This window comes from Chanodichthys erythropterus, chromosome 15 (genome assembly GCF_024489055.1).
Source record: "Chanodichthys erythropterus isolate Z2021 chromosome 15, ASM2448905v1, whole genome shotgun sequence".
Lineage (NCBI taxonomy): Eukaryota > Metazoa > Chordata > Actinopteri > Cypriniformes > Xenocyprididae > Chanodichthys > Chanodichthys erythropterus.
In genome coordinates, this window is record NC_090235.1 from 14,550,107 (window position 1) to 14,567,140 (window position 17,034).

At 40.7% G+C, this 17,034-nt stretch overlaps 3 protein-coding genes across 4 annotated transcripts; all 3 read right to left on the reverse strand.

The window, feature by feature from the left end:
• Positions 1-265: 265 nt before the first annotated feature.
• Positions 266-3,727, reverse strand: rnf139 (ring finger protein 139). Its single transcript, XM_067411653.1, has 2 exons — positions 3,441-3,727; positions 266-2,620 (listed from the first exon to the last, which is right to left on the reverse strand). Exons 1-2 carry the CDS (start codon positions 3,601-3,603, stop codon positions 798-800), a joined length of 1,986 nt encoding a protein of 661 aa, XP_067267754.1. The 5' UTR covers positions 3,604-3,727; the 3' UTR covers positions 266-797.
• A 978-nt stretch (positions 3,728-4,705) lies between these two features.
• Positions 4,706-8,937, reverse strand: tatdn1 (TatD DNase domain containing 1). Of its 2 annotated transcripts, XM_067411905.1 has the most exons (12): positions 8,592-8,936; positions 8,396-8,461; positions 8,163-8,212; positions 8,026-8,089; positions 7,810-7,953; positions 7,687-7,729; positions 7,526-7,611; positions 7,397-7,437; positions 5,632-5,708; positions 5,488-5,558; positions 4,993-5,119; positions 4,706-4,896 (listed from the first exon to the last, which is right to left on the reverse strand). In XM_067411905.1, exons 1-12 carry the CDS (start codon positions 8,824-8,826, stop codon positions 4,791-4,793), a joined length of 1,110 nt encoding a protein of 369 aa, XP_067268006.1. In that variant the 5' UTR covers positions 8,827-8,936; the 3' UTR covers positions 4,706-4,790. The 2 variants fall into 2 exon arrangements, with proteins under 2 accessions (XP_067268006.1, XP_067268007.1); XM_067411906.1 differs by lacking the exons at positions 8,026-8,089; positions 8,163-8,212 and having other exon boundaries at positions 8,592-8,937.
• A 1,405-nt stretch (positions 8,938-10,342) lies between these two features.
• LOC137037386 (secretagogin-like) lies at positions 10,343-14,501 on the reverse strand. The gene is made up of 8 exons (XM_067411349.1): positions 14,330-14,501; positions 14,195-14,251; positions 14,031-14,108; positions 13,633-13,688; positions 13,236-13,281; positions 11,840-11,899; positions 11,576-11,644; positions 10,343-11,490 (listed from the first exon to the last, which is right to left on the reverse strand). The coding sequence occupies exons 1-8, from the start codon at positions 14,423-14,425 to the stop codon at positions 11,368-11,370; spliced, it is 585 nt and encodes a 194-aa protein (XP_067267450.1). The 5' UTR covers positions 14,426-14,501; the 3' UTR covers positions 10,343-11,367.
• Between the last annotated feature and the right edge of the window lie 2,533 nt (positions 14,502-17,034).

Sequence of the window (17,034 nt, forward strand, 5' to 3'; positions counted from 1 at the left end):
ATCTTTAGTTAATATATACTTTTACAAAAGCGTGATTTTTTTTATGCATTTATATATATATATATATATAGTATTAGAAAAGTCCTAATTTCATTTCTTTTGACTTCAGTTATATCATGTTCTTTAAAGGTATTTCACAATTAACACAATGTAAATTTGCTCCATGCGCTCATATTTGGTGTCACGACTCTAAACGTTTAAAAAATCTGAATTAAACAAATGTAATGTTGAGAGAATGAAAAGAAACCTGTGAGAAAAACAAACAACAAACACACTCCAAAAATATAATTAAGTGCAAAGTTCCAGATTCCACAGAACTTCATCTTATTAATTTTATTTACAAAAGAACTAAAGCTGATTCTTTATTTACATCAGTTCTCTTGGCAAAATCAACAGTTTAGCCTGAAATCAAACACATGATGGAGTCACTGCGCTCACAACAACACCACACTTCAGAAAACGCCGTTCTTGATGAAACATGGGGAAATGCGCTTGGCAGGTCAAAAAGCAACACTGCGTGATAATATCAGATACTGAGGAGGAGACATGAGAGATTAACAGCTGATTCAGCTTTCTCCAGTGGACAACTGTATCATTCTTTTATTACATGTACAATAATGTACACAATTATAAGAGAGGTCACACAAGAGACCAGTAGTGATCATATCGAGGTATACTGCCATTACAGTAGCACGTCACTCTTCATCGTTCACTCAAGAGCAGTCCATGATAAAACACAAGCCCTTTTATGCCAACAAAAAACAAAAACATCCCTGATCTTGAATCTCCGCCTCGGTTCAGCTGGAGTCCGTGTCGTCGTCGTCGTTGTTAATGTAATCCTCCTCGACGGGCGCGGCGCCGGGCTGCGTTCCCCACTCGTCTTCGTCGTACTCGATGCTGTCGTTGTCCTCCAGGAGCTCGTTCTCAGGCTCCGCCCCTCCCACGGCCCCACCCGCTTCGGCCCCGCCCCTGTCCTCCTCAAACTCCGCCCCCTCCTGAGCCGGCGCGGCGTAGCCGTTGTTATTAGAGAAGGCGACGCGCTCGTGTCCGTCGTCCTCGATGTAGACACGCTGGTGGCACATGGGACACGTGTCCTGGATGTACAGCCACTTGCGCAAGCAGAGCGCGTGGAAGTAATGGTGGCACGGGGTGATCCGCGCGGACGTAGCGAACTCCTGGTAGCAGATGGCGCAGACGTCCTCGATGTCCCGCAGCTGCGTGCCTTTGACCTCCGGCAGCGAGTTGATCTTCTTGACGGCCGTGCGGCGGTTGATGAACGTCTTCCAGCCGTTCTTGGCCTGCAGGTAGATGTTGAAGTACGCGTGAAGGCACATCATGCACGCGCGGATCTTGCTGCCCGACTCGAACATCATCGTGTACGCGCCGTTGCCGAACATGATCACGCCGAAGACGAACTCGATGACGTTGCCGGTGGAGCGCACGTAGTAGACGTAGTCATCCAGCTTCTCCCAGAGCACGTTGTAGAAGCCGTCGATCATGAAGAGCGCGTAGACGGTGAGCGACACCAGCACCTTCAGGCAGAGCTCCACGCAGAAGGCGGTGACGGCGAACAGCCACGTGTTGAGCTCGAACTTATGCCACAGCAGGTGACTGAGTAGGACGGGAAGAGCGAACAGAACCAGCGACACCAGCAGGACGGGAACGTGTCGGCGGACGGAGGAGACGTGCGAGGCGCTGAGGGACATGAGCACCGGATCCGTCATGCCGTGGATGAAGTGCAGAATCGCCGTGAGCAGAAGGCACATGTTCCTGCTGAGGCGCACCAGGCGCTCCTCGGGTTTGAGTCCACTTAGTCCCGTCTGCAGCGCGAGGATGAAGAACAGCACGGGCGCGACGAACCCGAGCCGCTTATCCTCCTCCTCGGTGGAGCCGATGAACGCTAGGATGCTCAGTCCGAGATAATGCGCTAGCGAGGATATGACTGCGCTCATGCCGAGCACGGTTAGCGTCGAGTCGCAGCCGCTGATGATGAGGTTGCTGAACAAGTCCCAGAACACATCCCAGCCGAGCTGCAGGCCGCTCTCGGAGCGCACCACGCGCACCACGTACACTAAGATAACGGCCTGCGCCGTCATGCGCGTCAGCCAGAAGACACGCAGGATGTCTGGGAAGCGAATGCGCTTCCACGTGTCCTCCAGCAGCAGCTGCAGGCCGTAGATGCGGTACATGTGGCGCAGCAGCAGGTACACGTAGCGGCACGAGTAGTAGAACCACTTGAGCTTCAGAAGGAGGTTCATGGCCGCGTGTGCCGCTAGAATCGCTCCCGACGCAAGTGCCAGCGTCTGTCGCGTGTCTGCCGGCAGCTCCGCCATCAGCCCGCACAGCGGCGCCATGATGTCCACCACCACCAGGGCGGCGCACAGCGACTGTACGTTCAGCAGCGCAACGTAGCCCAATCCTAGCAGCAGCTGCAGCAGCGCCAGGGCTAGCCAGAGCGTCGGGCCATTACGCAGCGGCAGCAGCGCCTCCGCGCCACGAGACGTGCCGTAGTAGTTGACCAGAACTGTCGCGCCACCCAGCAGGACGGCTGAGAACAGGGTGTAGAACTTGAACAGGGACTTCTGTGAAAGCACCAGAACCACACTGGAAACCAGAATACCTGCAAAACACGACATGAGGAACAGTATGAGAATCGACGTAATGCGTCAAAATTAGTATTCAACAGGAAATAACGCGTCACATTTAGGGTACGTTTACGCGACAATGATGTAGTAAAAATGGAAAAGTCTTTCCGTTGTTCGTCTACAGACGACAACGTTGTCAAAACGATCCCCGTTCACAGGGATCTGCGAGAACGACTAATAACGCTGTATTCTGCTGCCAGGCCAGTAGATGGCGATGTCATTCTGTAAAAAAAACACTACGCGCATATAGACTGAACACGTAACACACCTGAGGCACCGTTTTCAGAAATTTGCGTTTTTCTAGTTTACACCGAGACACGATAATGGTTTTGTTTTCAAAAACCCATTTTCGATTTCGAGATTCGATTGACAATATTGCAATTCGACTGAACTTCGATGTGTATTCTATAATGTACGTGCCAATTTTACTCAAGGAAAATAATCACTCTGAACTGTATTGTCAAAAATATCGATATTTATCAAGGTATCATATCGAAGTTGCAAATTCCAGTATCGTGACAACACTACTAAAATTAACAACTGATTTGTAAACATTAGGTAATGATATACTTATGTTTTGTTCTCCAAAATGTAAACTTGTTGTCGTGACTATTATTTATGTACTATTATGACTGACTCAGTCCTGACAGGTTCTCTCACACTATGAACAAACGGAGAAGTGTCATTCGGTTCTGTTTTCAGGCCCGGTTCATAGATTTAAGCTCATTATCTCTGACGTGAGAACAGCAGCACCAGAACACCAGCATTAACGCCCGCCCGAGAGCCCGGACTCACCCAGCGCGCGGATTAACACTCTTCCGGCGGTTCCGGTCCATCCGGCACCAGGATCAGAGTATGAGTTAAATATAGCGTCGATTATAAAGATGCTCGGGACCCGCAGAGCCACATCCAGCACGGCCAGAAAGTGCTGACCCAGCCGCCCGTGAGCGGAGGCCATGGCGCTGACGCCGGTGTCTGGGGAAACCGCAGGTTTCGGTGTTGTGACTCGGTTCGATGTCACGCAGGATCTCCACCGGTCGCCATTTTGGCTCTGCTGCTGTTGCTATGTGAGGAACGCGGAAGTGACAAAGCACATGCGCACAATACGTAATACTACACTACAGAAGACACACCCAGGGTTATTATTAATAATTAACAATACGTTTTTGAATAAAAAAATCTATTATTTATATGATTTGTATTTATTTTGAATAATTACAAAAAACCTTTTTTTAATTTATAATTATTAATAATTTATATTTATTAATAAGACAACATAAAAAATACAAGTTATATATATATATATATATATATATATATATATATATATACGATTTATTTAAAAAAAAAAAAAAAATATATATATATATATATATATATATATATATATATATATATATATATATATTTTTTTTACAATTTAAAACATTTTTAAGGTTTTTGATCTGTGAATATGAAAATGCTTTATTTGAATTTATTTGAAATACTACAGCTTACAAATGCATATGAAGCTGAATTGCGTTTTGCATGATATATTCATGAATATTCATGAACCGTAGGTTGCTATTCTTGCAATAATCTAATGGCAAATCTTAACAAAAATGTACAAAAAAATCATTACCAGTGTTATTTTATTATTATATAATATTATATAATAATTATAATATAAAACATTTATTTTAATATATTAATATAATTATATATTATATTCAAAACATTAATACAAAATGTAATAATATATAATTATTATATAATATTACAATTTTTATTAATATTTTGAATTGCCATTTATTTAGTTTAATTTTCAGAAAATGTATGTGCCTTTATGTTTCATTTTTGTTATTTTGTATTATTTGTTATTCATTTATTATTATATTTAATAATAATACATTGTTTATTTCAGTTTTAGTTTTTATTTATTTTCAGTTAGTAATTTTAGTGCTTCCTCTAAGAGCAACATTACAAATTTTGGTGCAGTTTTTCATATAATGTTTATATTTTATTTTATTTCAGCTTTATTTCATTTAAAATAAATGGTTTTGATAGTTTCCGTTAACAATAATAACCATGCACACATTGTTCTGGTCACTTTTATTGTGCATCTTTTGAACAACACACACACATATATGAAAATAAAAGTCCCTCTCAGGATCTGCTCTTGAAGAACAGTCTCATGGTGTTGTTGTAGATGGTTTCAGTCAGGTCCAGTGGATCTTCGCCCCTCGCCGCAGCCATCACCTCCAGCACCTGTCTGATATTTACATTGACATTCATTCACAGGAAGTGCAGGTAATACAAAGTTTCAGACATCATATCAACACACGGCTCTGAACACGCTGTGACATACATGATGTGGCACGGCTCGTTGCGGTCCTTCACGCAGTGTCCCGTCTCCCACTTCTTCTTCGTGGGGAATGTGCTTCGGATCATCTTCGCTCCTGCGTGAGTGTTTTTAATGCCGCACCACGGCGCGTCTGCAGAGAGAACGACTGCATGAGTCTAGTGACACGAACACCTGAAGAAACACAGTCTTACCAACCAAAATATAGAGTTAATCTTTTTTAACTCTTTTAATTCAAATTAATTTGATTTGAATCATCTGATCTTACGATTTGAAGAATAAATGACAGTTTACAGCATATTCACATAGAAAACAGTTATTTTACATTATAATAATTTCACTGTTTATACTGTATTTTTGATCAAATAAATGCAGCCTTGATGAGACTTCTTTCAAAAACAAAAAGAAAATCTTGCCGACCCCAAACTGTAGCTGAATTTCTAGGAAAAACAAATCAATTCTATTCATATATAGAGTTACTGTGATGTAAAATGCCTGGACCTGTTTCGATCATCAGTCTGTCCGATGGGATTGACTTCATCACCTCCAGGTTCTCTGCCGTTTTCAAAGAGCTAAAATATAGAAATAAATCATGTCAGCGATGAATAATGGTGAGACGGACATCAGTCAGAGACACTGACTCACCAGCCGTTGATGCCGATGTACAGATCCAGATCTATCAGAGCCGCCGCGTCCTGCTGCGTGCCGTCAAACGAGTGAACCTGAGAAACACACGAGACAACAGAAAACACTGAGCTGAGGAAACATGGAAGAAACAGAGAAAAAAAATGGAGGAAACAATGGAAATATGGAAAAACAAGGAGGAAACTGTGAGAAAACAGGAAACAGAGGAAACATGGAGGAAACAAAAGAAAAACATGGAGGAAACACAATGGAAATATGGAGGAAACATTGAGGAAACATGGAGAAAACATGGAGGAAACACAAAGGAAACATGGAGGAAATTCAAAGGAAACATGGAGGAAATACAAAGGAAACATGGAGGAAATACAAAGGAAACATGGAGGAAATATGAAGGAAACATGGAAACACAAAGGAAACATGGAGGAAATACAAAGGAAACATGGAGGAAACATGGGAACACAAAGGAAACATGGAGGAAACAAAGGAAACATGGAGGAAACACAAAGGAAACATGGAGGAAACACAAAGGAAACACAAAGGAAACATGGAGGAAACACAAAGGAAACATGGAGGAAACACAAAGGAAACATGGAGGAAACACAAAGGAAACATGGAGGAAACAAAGGAAACATGGAGGAAACACAAAGGAAACATGGAGGAAACACAAAAGAAACAAAGGAAACATGGAGGAAACAAAGGAAACATGGAGGAAACACAAAGGAAACACAAAGGAAACATGGAGGAAATTCAAAGGAAACATGGAGGAAACACAAAGGAAACATGGAGGAAACACAAAGGAAACATGGAGGAAACACAAAGGAAACATGGAGGAAACACAAAGGAAACATGGAGGAAACACAAAGGAAACATGGAGGAAACATGGAGGAAATTCAAAGGAAACATGGAGGAAACACAAAGGAAACATGGAGGAAACACAAAGGAAACATGGAGGAAATACAAAGGAAACATGGAGGAAACACAAAGGAAACATGGAGGAAACATGGAGGAAATTCAAAGGAAACATGGAGGAAACACAAAGGAAACATGGAGGAAACACAAAGGAAACATGGAGGAAACACAAAGGAAACATGGAGGAAACATGGAGGAAATTCAAAGGAAACATGGAGGAAACACAAAGGAAACATGGAGGAAACACAAAGGAAACATGGAGGAAACATGGAGGAAATTCAAAGGAAACATGGAAGAAACACAAAGGAAACATGGAGGAAACATGGAGGAAATTCAAAGGAAACATGGAGGAAACATGGAGGAAACAAAGGAAACATGGAGGAAATACAAAGGAAACATGGAGGAAATATGGAGGAAACATGGAAACACAAAGGAAACATGGAGGAAACACAAAGGAAATATGGAGGAAACATGGAGGAAATATGGAGGAAACATGGAAACACAAAGGAAACATGGAGGAAACACAAAGGAAATATGGAGGAAACATTGAGGAAACATGGAGAAAACATGGAGGAAACATGGAGGAAATTCAAAGGAAACATGGAGGAAACACAAATGAAACATGGAGGAAACACAAAGGAAACATGGAGAAAACACAAAGGAAACATGGAGGAAATTCAAAGGAAACATGGAGGAAACAAAGGAAACATGGAGGAAACAAAGGAAACATGGAGGAAATACAAAGGAAACATGGAAACATGGAGGAAACACAAAGGAAACATGGAGGAAACACAAAGGAAACATGGAGGAAACACGAAGGAAACGTCATGATGCCAAAAGAACAGGTCACACTCACCACTCCGCCGACACACCGATCTCTGTTCTTCTTCATTATGTCTGTGAGCAACACACACACACACACACACACACAGAGTTTACACACACTCTCAACATCACAAACACTTTCCCAGAAGAGACTCCGTACCAAGGAATTGTGGGTGTGAGTTCCTGCAGTGGAGGAACATGGGTAATCGAGTCTCTTCCGCCAGATCAAACTGCCGCTCGAAGTATCTGTGAGAGCCAATCACACGTGCTGAACATCACGACATCATCAGAAAGCACAGCTGAAGCGTCTGAAACACTCACTTGAGCTGAGTTTCTCTGGGGCAAAACTCCAACCTGTCAAAGTCTGACACAGACAGAGCAGATGATTATTACTCATGCTTCACGGGAATAACCATACATGATCAGGAAGCAGTAAATGCTGACCGAGGCCACACTCTCCCACAGCGACCACCTTCTGTCTGTCCCCGACGCTCAGATCCACCAGAGACGACAGGTACTGATCCGAGCCCAGCTGATCGAACTCCCCGCAGTGGGTCGGGTGACAGCCCACCGTACTGAAGAACTCCTCTGCACACACACACACACACACACACTACATGACTGTGAATCTGCAGTGACGGTGACGCGGTGCGGTCATACCTCGGGTCTGTGCGAGTCTGAGCGCCTCTCTGCTGTCCTCCAGGCTTCCTCCAGTGATGATGAACTGTGAGGAAACATCATCATCATCATCATCATCATCCCTGCTCAGATATCATCTCTATATGACCTTTGCTGACCTTCTGCACGCCGACCTTCAGCGCTCTCTCGATGACCTGAGGAAAATCATCTGAGACACACAACTCTCTACATTACACTGTGATCCGCTCTGAAACCACAGATTTACACTGTGAATATAAAAATGTATCTGAGTATTTATCTAATAATGAATTTGACATTCCAATATATCAATAAATCAATCAATCATTCTATATTCTTAATGATTTAATAGTATATTGAGTTTTATCATTACCTTCATGTTTCTGGGTTCCTCTATAGATTCCTCTGAACATCGGGTCTGTTAGATTGATGCCAATATCTACACACAGACCATAATTTAATATATTTCTTCATTAACTCATGACATTAGTGTCATAAACTTCATGTTTCAGTCTTTCTGCTGAAAGATCATTTCTCAAACGATCAGACACGTAATAATAATCTCTCACCTATAAATCTGAAGTTGGTCATTGTGATTTTTGCAGAAGTGGAGAAATAAAACCTGCACGCGCTTCTCAATGCGACCATAAACACAACAGACACGTGGTCGAGTGGGCGGGGCTTCGCGGACCGGAAAGATCTCGATGGTCTAAAATAAATAATAATAATAATAATAATTCTAGGCTGAATTTGAACGGCATAATCGCATGCTGCTTCATGTGGGAGAAACAAGTATTGTGCCATTCTTCTAAATTCACTCAGTTGTGTTCTTCACACGGACCAAAGTCACGTGCTTCTGCTACTTTCCTCAGCGCTGTTCAGGATGGACCAATCACAGTCTTTCGCGAAGGATTTCAAATTTATAGAGAAAACAGTCCAGAATGCGGATCGAGCGCCACCTGCAGGAGAAACAACCATCTGCCACATAGAAATCTGTCATGACGTCACATCCTGATCAGCACATCAACACAAAACTCTCTAAATAAACATATATAGGCTTTATACGGGTGTGTCTCATACGTTCTGAAAAGTGAAGCCACGGGCTCTTTGATCGCCCCCTGGAGGCTGGATGCAGTACAGGTCATAAACCCCGCCCTCTCAATGCAGTCGAATGAGACTTCAGTGAAAACTTAAAAATAAATTCTGCTTCAAATAAAACTTTCTGAAAGATGGTTTTGGTCATTTAAGGTAGTTGTTATCACACTGATATATATTCAATTGTTCGTTTTTTTGATGATTTAGATTTTAGCTAGCAATTTGATGCTATAAAAACGGGGCGTGTCGTCATGATTCGAAGTTGATTGACAGCTTGTCTGAGGACTGTCGGAGCTTCGAGGGGAGATTGAAGATGTATTACCTAACTGTTAATTTTCGATTTCTTTGTCATTAACACCAACAAAATGAGTTGTTCAGCAGTAAACTGTACTAACCGACCTACAGGATCTGACGGATCACTGAACTTTTTTTCTGTAACATCAAATGTGGGTGTTATAAGCTAATTAATAAATGTTATTAGTTAAGATAACACACCTAATGTTAACAATGTCGGGGAAAAGCAGGTGATCGTTATCTGGCAGTTACTTATTATTTTTATGGGTATAAAATAATAATTAGCAGGACAAAACTAATGATAGCTTACTCTAATTACAGCAATAGATCTCCTGTAACGTTAGTTGAACTTGATTTAAAACGGCAGGACCGTTTCTGACGATTTAGAGTTGTTTCTAGTGGCGTATTATATTGATTTTATCTACTGAATTTGCTGTTTCAAAAATATTATTGCTCTAGAAACAGAATAGCCTATTATTTTATAGGTAGACTTTTAAATTGTGTATAATTTTTATAGTCTATTTAAAATACTAGAATGATGACGCAGTCGTCTGGGCGGAAGTTTGATATCGCGACTCCGCCTCCGGCTCAACTGACGATTCCTTCTGCGCATGCCCAGGCTCCAAACCTTTTTTTTTTTTTTTTTTTTTTGTCGTATTGCGTAACGTGTCAGCGCCCATTCATCAGCCCATTTTGGCTTCAGTTCAATACAATGGAAGGAAGCGACGTCGCGTCGTCCATCTTTTTTTTACAGTCTATGGCTTTATACTGAAATGAAAACTACAGTAAAGATATAAAATAATATATACATATATATATATATATATATATATATATTTGGACTGAAATGATTTGATATCTTTCAGTGGTTCAGATTATTATCTTTTTTATTATTATTATTATTATTATTATTATTATTGAACACCACAAATATTGTACATATATAATGATATAAAGGTAAATACACAATACAAATATCATCACTGCACATTACAGGAACTAAACTAAATAAATGTAATACATTAAGAACTTTAAGATAATAAATTAAAAACAAAGTAATAACTACATAAAATGACTCAGACATAAAAAGGAAATTAGGCATAAACTTATTACAAATACAATCAAGTTTAACTTTCCATGCATTTACATTTATGAATAAAAATGAACTAGAAGCATCTGCCTTGATTTCATGACTAATAATCACTGATTAATGATCACCCGACATGGGGGATTAAATAATTAAAGGAGTAAAATTGATTTAAGGGAATGAAGCGAAAGAAATAATACAGGTAAATGTTCCAGATCTAATGTAGTTATGAAGAAATTCATTTAAACTTGTAAAATATGCTCACACAGAAAAAGTTAAATGAACTCTGCTTGGAGTAGTGATGAACGCCTGCTGTTAACAAGCAGAATCACTGAAGAAAAGAGAAACAAGAACTACAACTGACTTCAGATTAAATCAACTGAAGATAAAAGATATTATATCTCTCAAGATATTCTTCTGATTCTGCTTGTTAACAGCAGGTGTTGATTACTAATGCTCATTCTTCACTTAATCGCTTAATTATCTGCTTTAACACTATTTAGAGAGGGACCATGTACTCCGAGCAGAGCTGATTTAACTCTGCTGTGCACATTCACTCTTATTCGTATATCTAATATGAAAATGCAAAATGTTTCTCATCTAATCACATTCAGTTATGAATGAAACTACATGAATCATGTGAATAATAGCATATTTACATGCTGAAACAGAGCAGACTAAATATAGAAATGTAAAAGTGTTTGTCATCATAACAATAAACAGAGCGGAGCGTAATAATTATTGGGGTGTTCCTCAATGTCTATGGTGGTTACGGCCTTGACCACACACACACACACACTGGTGTGAGTGACAGACACTAATGATCAGTAATTACTGTCACACACACACATGTGGTGTAATTAGGCTCCTCAGAGTTTGAGCCCTAGACACAGCGCTAGCTCGTTCTTCTGGATCTTTCCGTCTCCGTTGAGGTCACAGTGACCCAGCAGAGCCTGTCTGAACTTGTCCAGATCCGTCCCGGTGAGACTGGGCTGAAACAAACACACACACACACACACATATATGAACATCTAACCAGCGCAGATCAAACACAGACAGTCAGTGAAAGCGCTTCACCTTCACCAGCTCCATCATGTCTTTGACGAAGCCGTCGACCTCTGCTCCCTCCAGAGCGCCGGTGTTACTCTACAGGAAAAACATTACATTTCTCTTTTTATTTAACTTGATGCACTAAAATAACTAAAACTGAAATAAAAATTAATAAAAATTAAACAGACATTTCAAAAAACGTATAAAAAAATACTAAAATAAAAAATGTAAATACAAAAATAAGAGTCAATTCACACTATTAATGTCTCACACACTCATTTCTCCTCTTACCACGTCATAGTGAGCAAAGATCTTCTCAAAGTCTCTCCGGCGATCCTCCTGACTGCAGGCCTGAACAAACACAACAATAAATATAGCTGCGAGCAGCAAATATCGGGGTTTAACCACTTAAAGGCATTTAAGCACATGCATAAAAAGGTATTATGTTTTAATTAGCGAACATGTAACCATCTCGGTCATAGACGGAAAGTCCATTTACAGCCAATACAGGCAATTTACCATCAGAAATATATGGTTTTTAAAGGATTTTAACAGTTATCGAGGTTAAGCCAAAAACATAGGACTAGTTTGCTAAAGTTGCTTTTTGAAATAATCTCCAATATTTAATGAATGATTTGATGGGCAGCGGCGGTCCTAGAGGCAAAGTTGCTCAGAATGACGAGTTCTACCATCGCATGATACACAATCCTTTACGCACATGAAAAATGATTCGAAAGATTTCTTTTGAATTTCTCACAGGTCTCTAGGGCCGTGAGTCAAAAAGGCTGCGCGAGTTTCGTTCCGATCGGCCTCCGTTAACTTTTATCTGATAGCTGTCAAACTTCATTGGCTGCCACCGGCCGTGTTTCTTGAGATACGTGAACATCCTCAAAGACAGTCTTGGGTTCTTAGACAAAAACACTGCATGCCAATTTTCAATTTGCAATTTTCAAATGCAAAGTCAATCAGACTTCGGGTTGTGTAGTTATAGCCATTTTAACGTTTTTTCCATGTTATAGCGCCATCAAGTGGCCAGTCGCCGCGTCCTTTTTCACAAGACCACAGAATGAGCTGTTACACATTTGTGCCAAGTTTGGTGAAAATATCTCATTCTGTTCACGAATTATAGCTATTTTAATAAAAGTGGCTCCGCCCACTTTGAATGTTTTGCCGTCTCTTAGAGACCGTGAATCGAAATTTTAACTTTTTTTGATGATTATTGACAACCAGACTCCGGAGAATCTCGCTGCACTGGATTGGTTCTGGTCGGGCCAAAAACCTTGGTCTACTTCACTAAAGTAGGTTTTTCAAAAAATCCAAAATACCCCAAAAATGTTGATGATTGAATCCGCCTTGAGCAAAAGATTCCAACGATATCCGACACTTGAGTCTACGATTTTGTACTTTTGACCGCTGTAGCGCCCCCGTCAGGCCGATCGAGACGAGCTTTGGTGACGCTGTAGACGGTGTGAGCACTACCAGCCCTCAACAATTCACATCTCTGCGACTTACGGTTTGGTCTGATCACTCTTAGAGGAGAATGATGATCGTTGGAAACTTGAACAATTACAATAGAGCTTCAGCGACTGAACCCTTAATGATCGTCCACTCAAACATCATTACAGCGAGCCGCTGCATGAGCCAGAAGAAACCAGCATGAGTTCAGTCTGGTTTATATCTCACTCGCCTGCATCTCAAACTTCTGCAGGAAGTTCTCCTTCAGCGCCAGGATCCTGCCGACACAAACACGACGATCAATATGAGTATCGTTCACAGGGACAGAAATCCCAGATTAATGATAAATGATTCCCAGTGTACTCTACCCTCACGTTTGTGTCTTCAGCTTATTTTTATGCATATTTAAATACATTGTAATGAATCGAACCAAAATACATCAAATCATGAGCAAACTTCAGATTTCATGATCTGAAGCGGATCTTATTCCATATCTGAAAGACACGTGAAACGAGCTCAACTTGATGTCTCATACAGTTTAGTCATTAGACAAACATCTGATTGACCAATCGCAATCAGTTACTCCAGAGTCATGTGACTGATGATGTGTTCGATGAGATCAGCATCACCTCGCCATATCATTCAGATCCAAACGACCGTCCTGGTTCTTGTCAAACATCTTCATCTGGAAGTCAGGAGACAGAATCACATCAGCTGGTTATTGTCGTAACTAAAAAGATTTTTGATAAATTAAACAATGAGAATTAACTACTGAAATTTAAGATGTTTAAGATGAAGCACTAAACTGAAATCTGTCGTCTGATTGACCGTCAGCTCGTGTCTTTGAAATCTGATTTCATCAAGCAAACGTAAGAATAACTTTGATATTGTAATATTTCAGCTTGACTTGATTATCCAGACATCATTTATTATAAAAATCATGAGTATCAGATATGATCATCAGGTTTATTTGTTCATCTGTCAATCATCATTATATCGACTATTATTTCGTAAGGCGCGGTGTTACCATGGTATCGGTGTACTCCTCCAGTCGGTCCGTAGTGATCTGCCTGTTGTGCTGATGGAAAAGATCCCGCAGGAAACTCTGACATCATCAGAACAGAGACGGCAGCGTGAGTACACACACACGGACGCACACACACAGGAAGTGACATCATCAGCACACCTCACCTTCAGCTCTGCGGCAGAGATGTATCCGCTGCTGTCAGCGTCATAGCGGCGCCAGATCTGAGAAGAGACCAGAGAGTCTGAACACCTGACTTAACTCAACTATCTGATGAAGATGATGAAGATGGTGACTCTGACCCTCATGAACTCCACACTGTTCTCCAGCGGCGCCTCCCTGCGGAACAGCAGCAGGAAGTTCTCCTCCTCGGGAAGAACCGCGGCCGCCAACTGCATCAGACGGACATCAGTTACTCCTCCTCACGCTAACACACAACCACCAGATCACTCTAGACAGATGTTCTTCAGCGGAGGAGAAATGAAGGAAAACATTCCAGGATTTTTCTCCATATAGTGGACTTCACTGGGGTTCAACGGGTTGAAGGTCCAAATGTCAGTTTCAGTGCAGCTTCAAAGAGCTCTACATGATCCCAGACGAGGAATAAGAGTCTCATCTAGAGAAACCATCGGACATTTTCTAAAAAAAATAAACATTATATACATTTTTAACCACAAATGCTCGTCTTGCACTGCTCTGTGATGCTCCGCGCATGACGTCATCATGTTGGAAAGGTCACGTTTGACGTAGGAGGAAGTACCGCAGAAAACTCATCTCATTTTCTCTTCCAACTTCAAAATCGTCCGACATGGTATTTTTTTGAAAGACTTTATGTTCACTTTGTAAACACTGGATCAGTACGTCACGCATGACCTTTCCAACATGATTACGTCATGCGTGGAGCATCACAGAGCAGTGCAAGACGAGCATTTGTGGTTAAAAATGTATATAATGTTTATTTTTTTTAGTAAATGTCCGATGGTTTCTCTAGATGAGACTCTTATTCCTCGTCTGGGATCATGTAGAGCTCTTTGAAGCTGCACTGAAACTGACATTTGGACCTTCAACCCGTTGAACCCCAGTGAAGTCCACTATATGGAGAAAAATCCTGGAATGATTTCCTTCATTTCTTTTCAGCTGAAGAAAGAAAGACATGAACATCTTGGATGACATGGAGGAGAGTGAATATAAAACATCTAATAATGTCTAAATATATATCTAAATGCAAAACCTAATAGAAGTAAATTATTATGTCTGAAATTAATGTTCACAGCAATAGGGAACACACAGCCATGTTTATATATTTATATAGAGCTGTACAGCCATCTAGTGGTTACACCATAATATTACAGATGATAAATGGTGCATAATTTAGAGGTAAATATTTAGTACCGTAAAATCCCGTAATAGAGCCAGTAATTATTTCTGTTTCCCCCTGACTGGAATATTACTGTTTCAATGGAAAACCGTATTTTACTGTATAAATTTGTTTAGTTATTTTTGTCAGAACCTGCTCCATCGGCAGACGTCCGTCTCCAGTGACGTCACAGCTGGACAGAATCATCTCTCTGACCTTCTGAACCTGCTGCTCAGACGCATCACACTACAACACACACACACACACACACACACACACACACACACACACACACACACACACACACACACACACACACACACACACACACACACACACACACACGAGATTCACCTGTGATCATGTCAGAATGATAAAGTACACTAGTATTCAAACATGCATGCTTTTATTCATCAAGGACACATTAAATTGATCAGAAGTTTCAAATAATTGCTGTTTTTTGAACTTTCGATTCATCAAACAATCCTAAAAATGTATCAGTTTCCACAAAAACACTGATTATGATCATAAATGTTTCTTGAGCAGCAAATCATCATATCAGAATGATTTCTGAAGGATCATGTGACACTGAAGACTGGAGTAATGATTCTGAAAATTCAGCTTTGATCACAGGAATAAATTACACTTTACTATATATTTACATAGAAAACAGCTGATTTACACTGGAATAATATTTCACTGTTTTACTGTATTTTTAATCAAATATATGCAGCTTTGATGAGCAGAAGAGTCTCTTTCTAAAACTTAAAAAAAAAAGATAAATAATTTGAACAACATCATTTAACAGCAGATCTGAAGTCTGAATGTCACATCAGATGAACAACAAACACACTTTATAATCAGATCAAGACTGTAAACATGAAGAGAAAGAGGCTGTGGATCTGATGAAGGACAAACACTCATCTTTACTCACAGTCTTCAGCGTCTTCATCAGCTGCCGTAAGAACTCGTCCAGGTTCTTCCGGACAATGAACCCGTCATCTGCACAGAGCAGGTGGTCAGCAGCAGGTCAAAGGTCATATCTCATGCATCAGGTGTGTGAACTCACCGTGGCGGTCGAACCGAGTCCAGGAGTGCAGGAAGGCGGCGGCGGTCAGACCTCTGAAGACGCTCTCCATGACTGATGAGAGCCGCAGCTGCAGGAGTCCTTCTCTCCACCGGCCGTAATTACTCCCACATAATGAGCCGTCACTGGAGACAACACACAATCACACCCCAGAGCAAACCCACGCGCGGCACAGCTGGACCGACACGTCACTGACCGCAGATCAGACATACAGATACCAGAGGAATAAAGAGGAGCATCAATAATTCATCAGATCCACACTGCAATTTTACTGTAAACAGACACAGATGACATCTACTGTATCACACACACACACACACACACACACACACATACACACAGAACATTCTGAAATAAAATTTTCATAACTTTTGGAAACATTTGTATAGCATATTTTTGTTTGCAGGGACATGAAACTGAAAGTGAAATTTTTTAGTACAAAATCTGAAATAGTAGTTTTTTTTAAACATCCAATCTTTGTAAAAAATATACATAATATATATATAATTTGTTTATAATAATCAGAAGTTTATGTTAGGATTATTTTGATTTTATACTCTCGT

What these genes read in the sequence shown, in the direction of transcription:
- rnf139 (XM_067411653.1), bottom strand. Translation starts at nt 3,603, where the DNA reads ATGGCCTCCGCTCACGGGCGGCTGGGTCAGCACTTTCTGGCCGTGCTG. An exon ending in AGTGTTAATCCGCGCGCTGG is followed by an intron (nt 2,621 to 3,440) that starts GTGAGTCCGGGC and finishes CGTGTTTTGCAG; the next exon opens with GTATTCTGGTTTCCAGTGTG.
- tatdn1 (XM_067411905.1), bottom strand. Translation starts at nt 8,826, where the DNA reads ATGGCACAATACTTGTTTCTCCCACATGAAGCAGCATGCGATTATGCC. An exon ending in GACCAACTTCAGATTTATAG is followed by an intron (nt 8,462 to 8,591) that starts GTGAGAGATTAT and finishes GTCTGTGTGTAG; the next exon opens with ATATTGGCATCAATCTAACA. An exon ending in TGTGGGAGAGTGTGGCCTCG is followed by an intron (nt 7,730 to 7,809) that starts GTCAGCATTTAC and finishes TGTCTGTGTCAG; the next exon opens with ACTTTGACAGGTTGGAGTTT.
- LOC137037386 (XM_067411349.1), bottom strand. Translation starts at nt 14,425, where the DNA reads ATGCAGTTGGCGGCCGCGGTTCTTCCCGAGGAGGAGAACTTCCTGCTG. An exon ending in TCTCTGCCGCAGAGCTGAAG is followed by an intron (nt 14,109 to 14,194) that starts GTGAGGTGTGCT and finishes TGATGATGTCAG; the next exon opens with AGTTTCCTGCGGGATCTTTT. An exon ending in ACATGATGGAGCTGGTGAAG is followed by an intron (nt 11,491 to 11,575) that starts GTGAAGCGCTTT and finishes TGTTTGTTTCAG; the next exon opens with CCCAGTCTCACCGGGACGGA.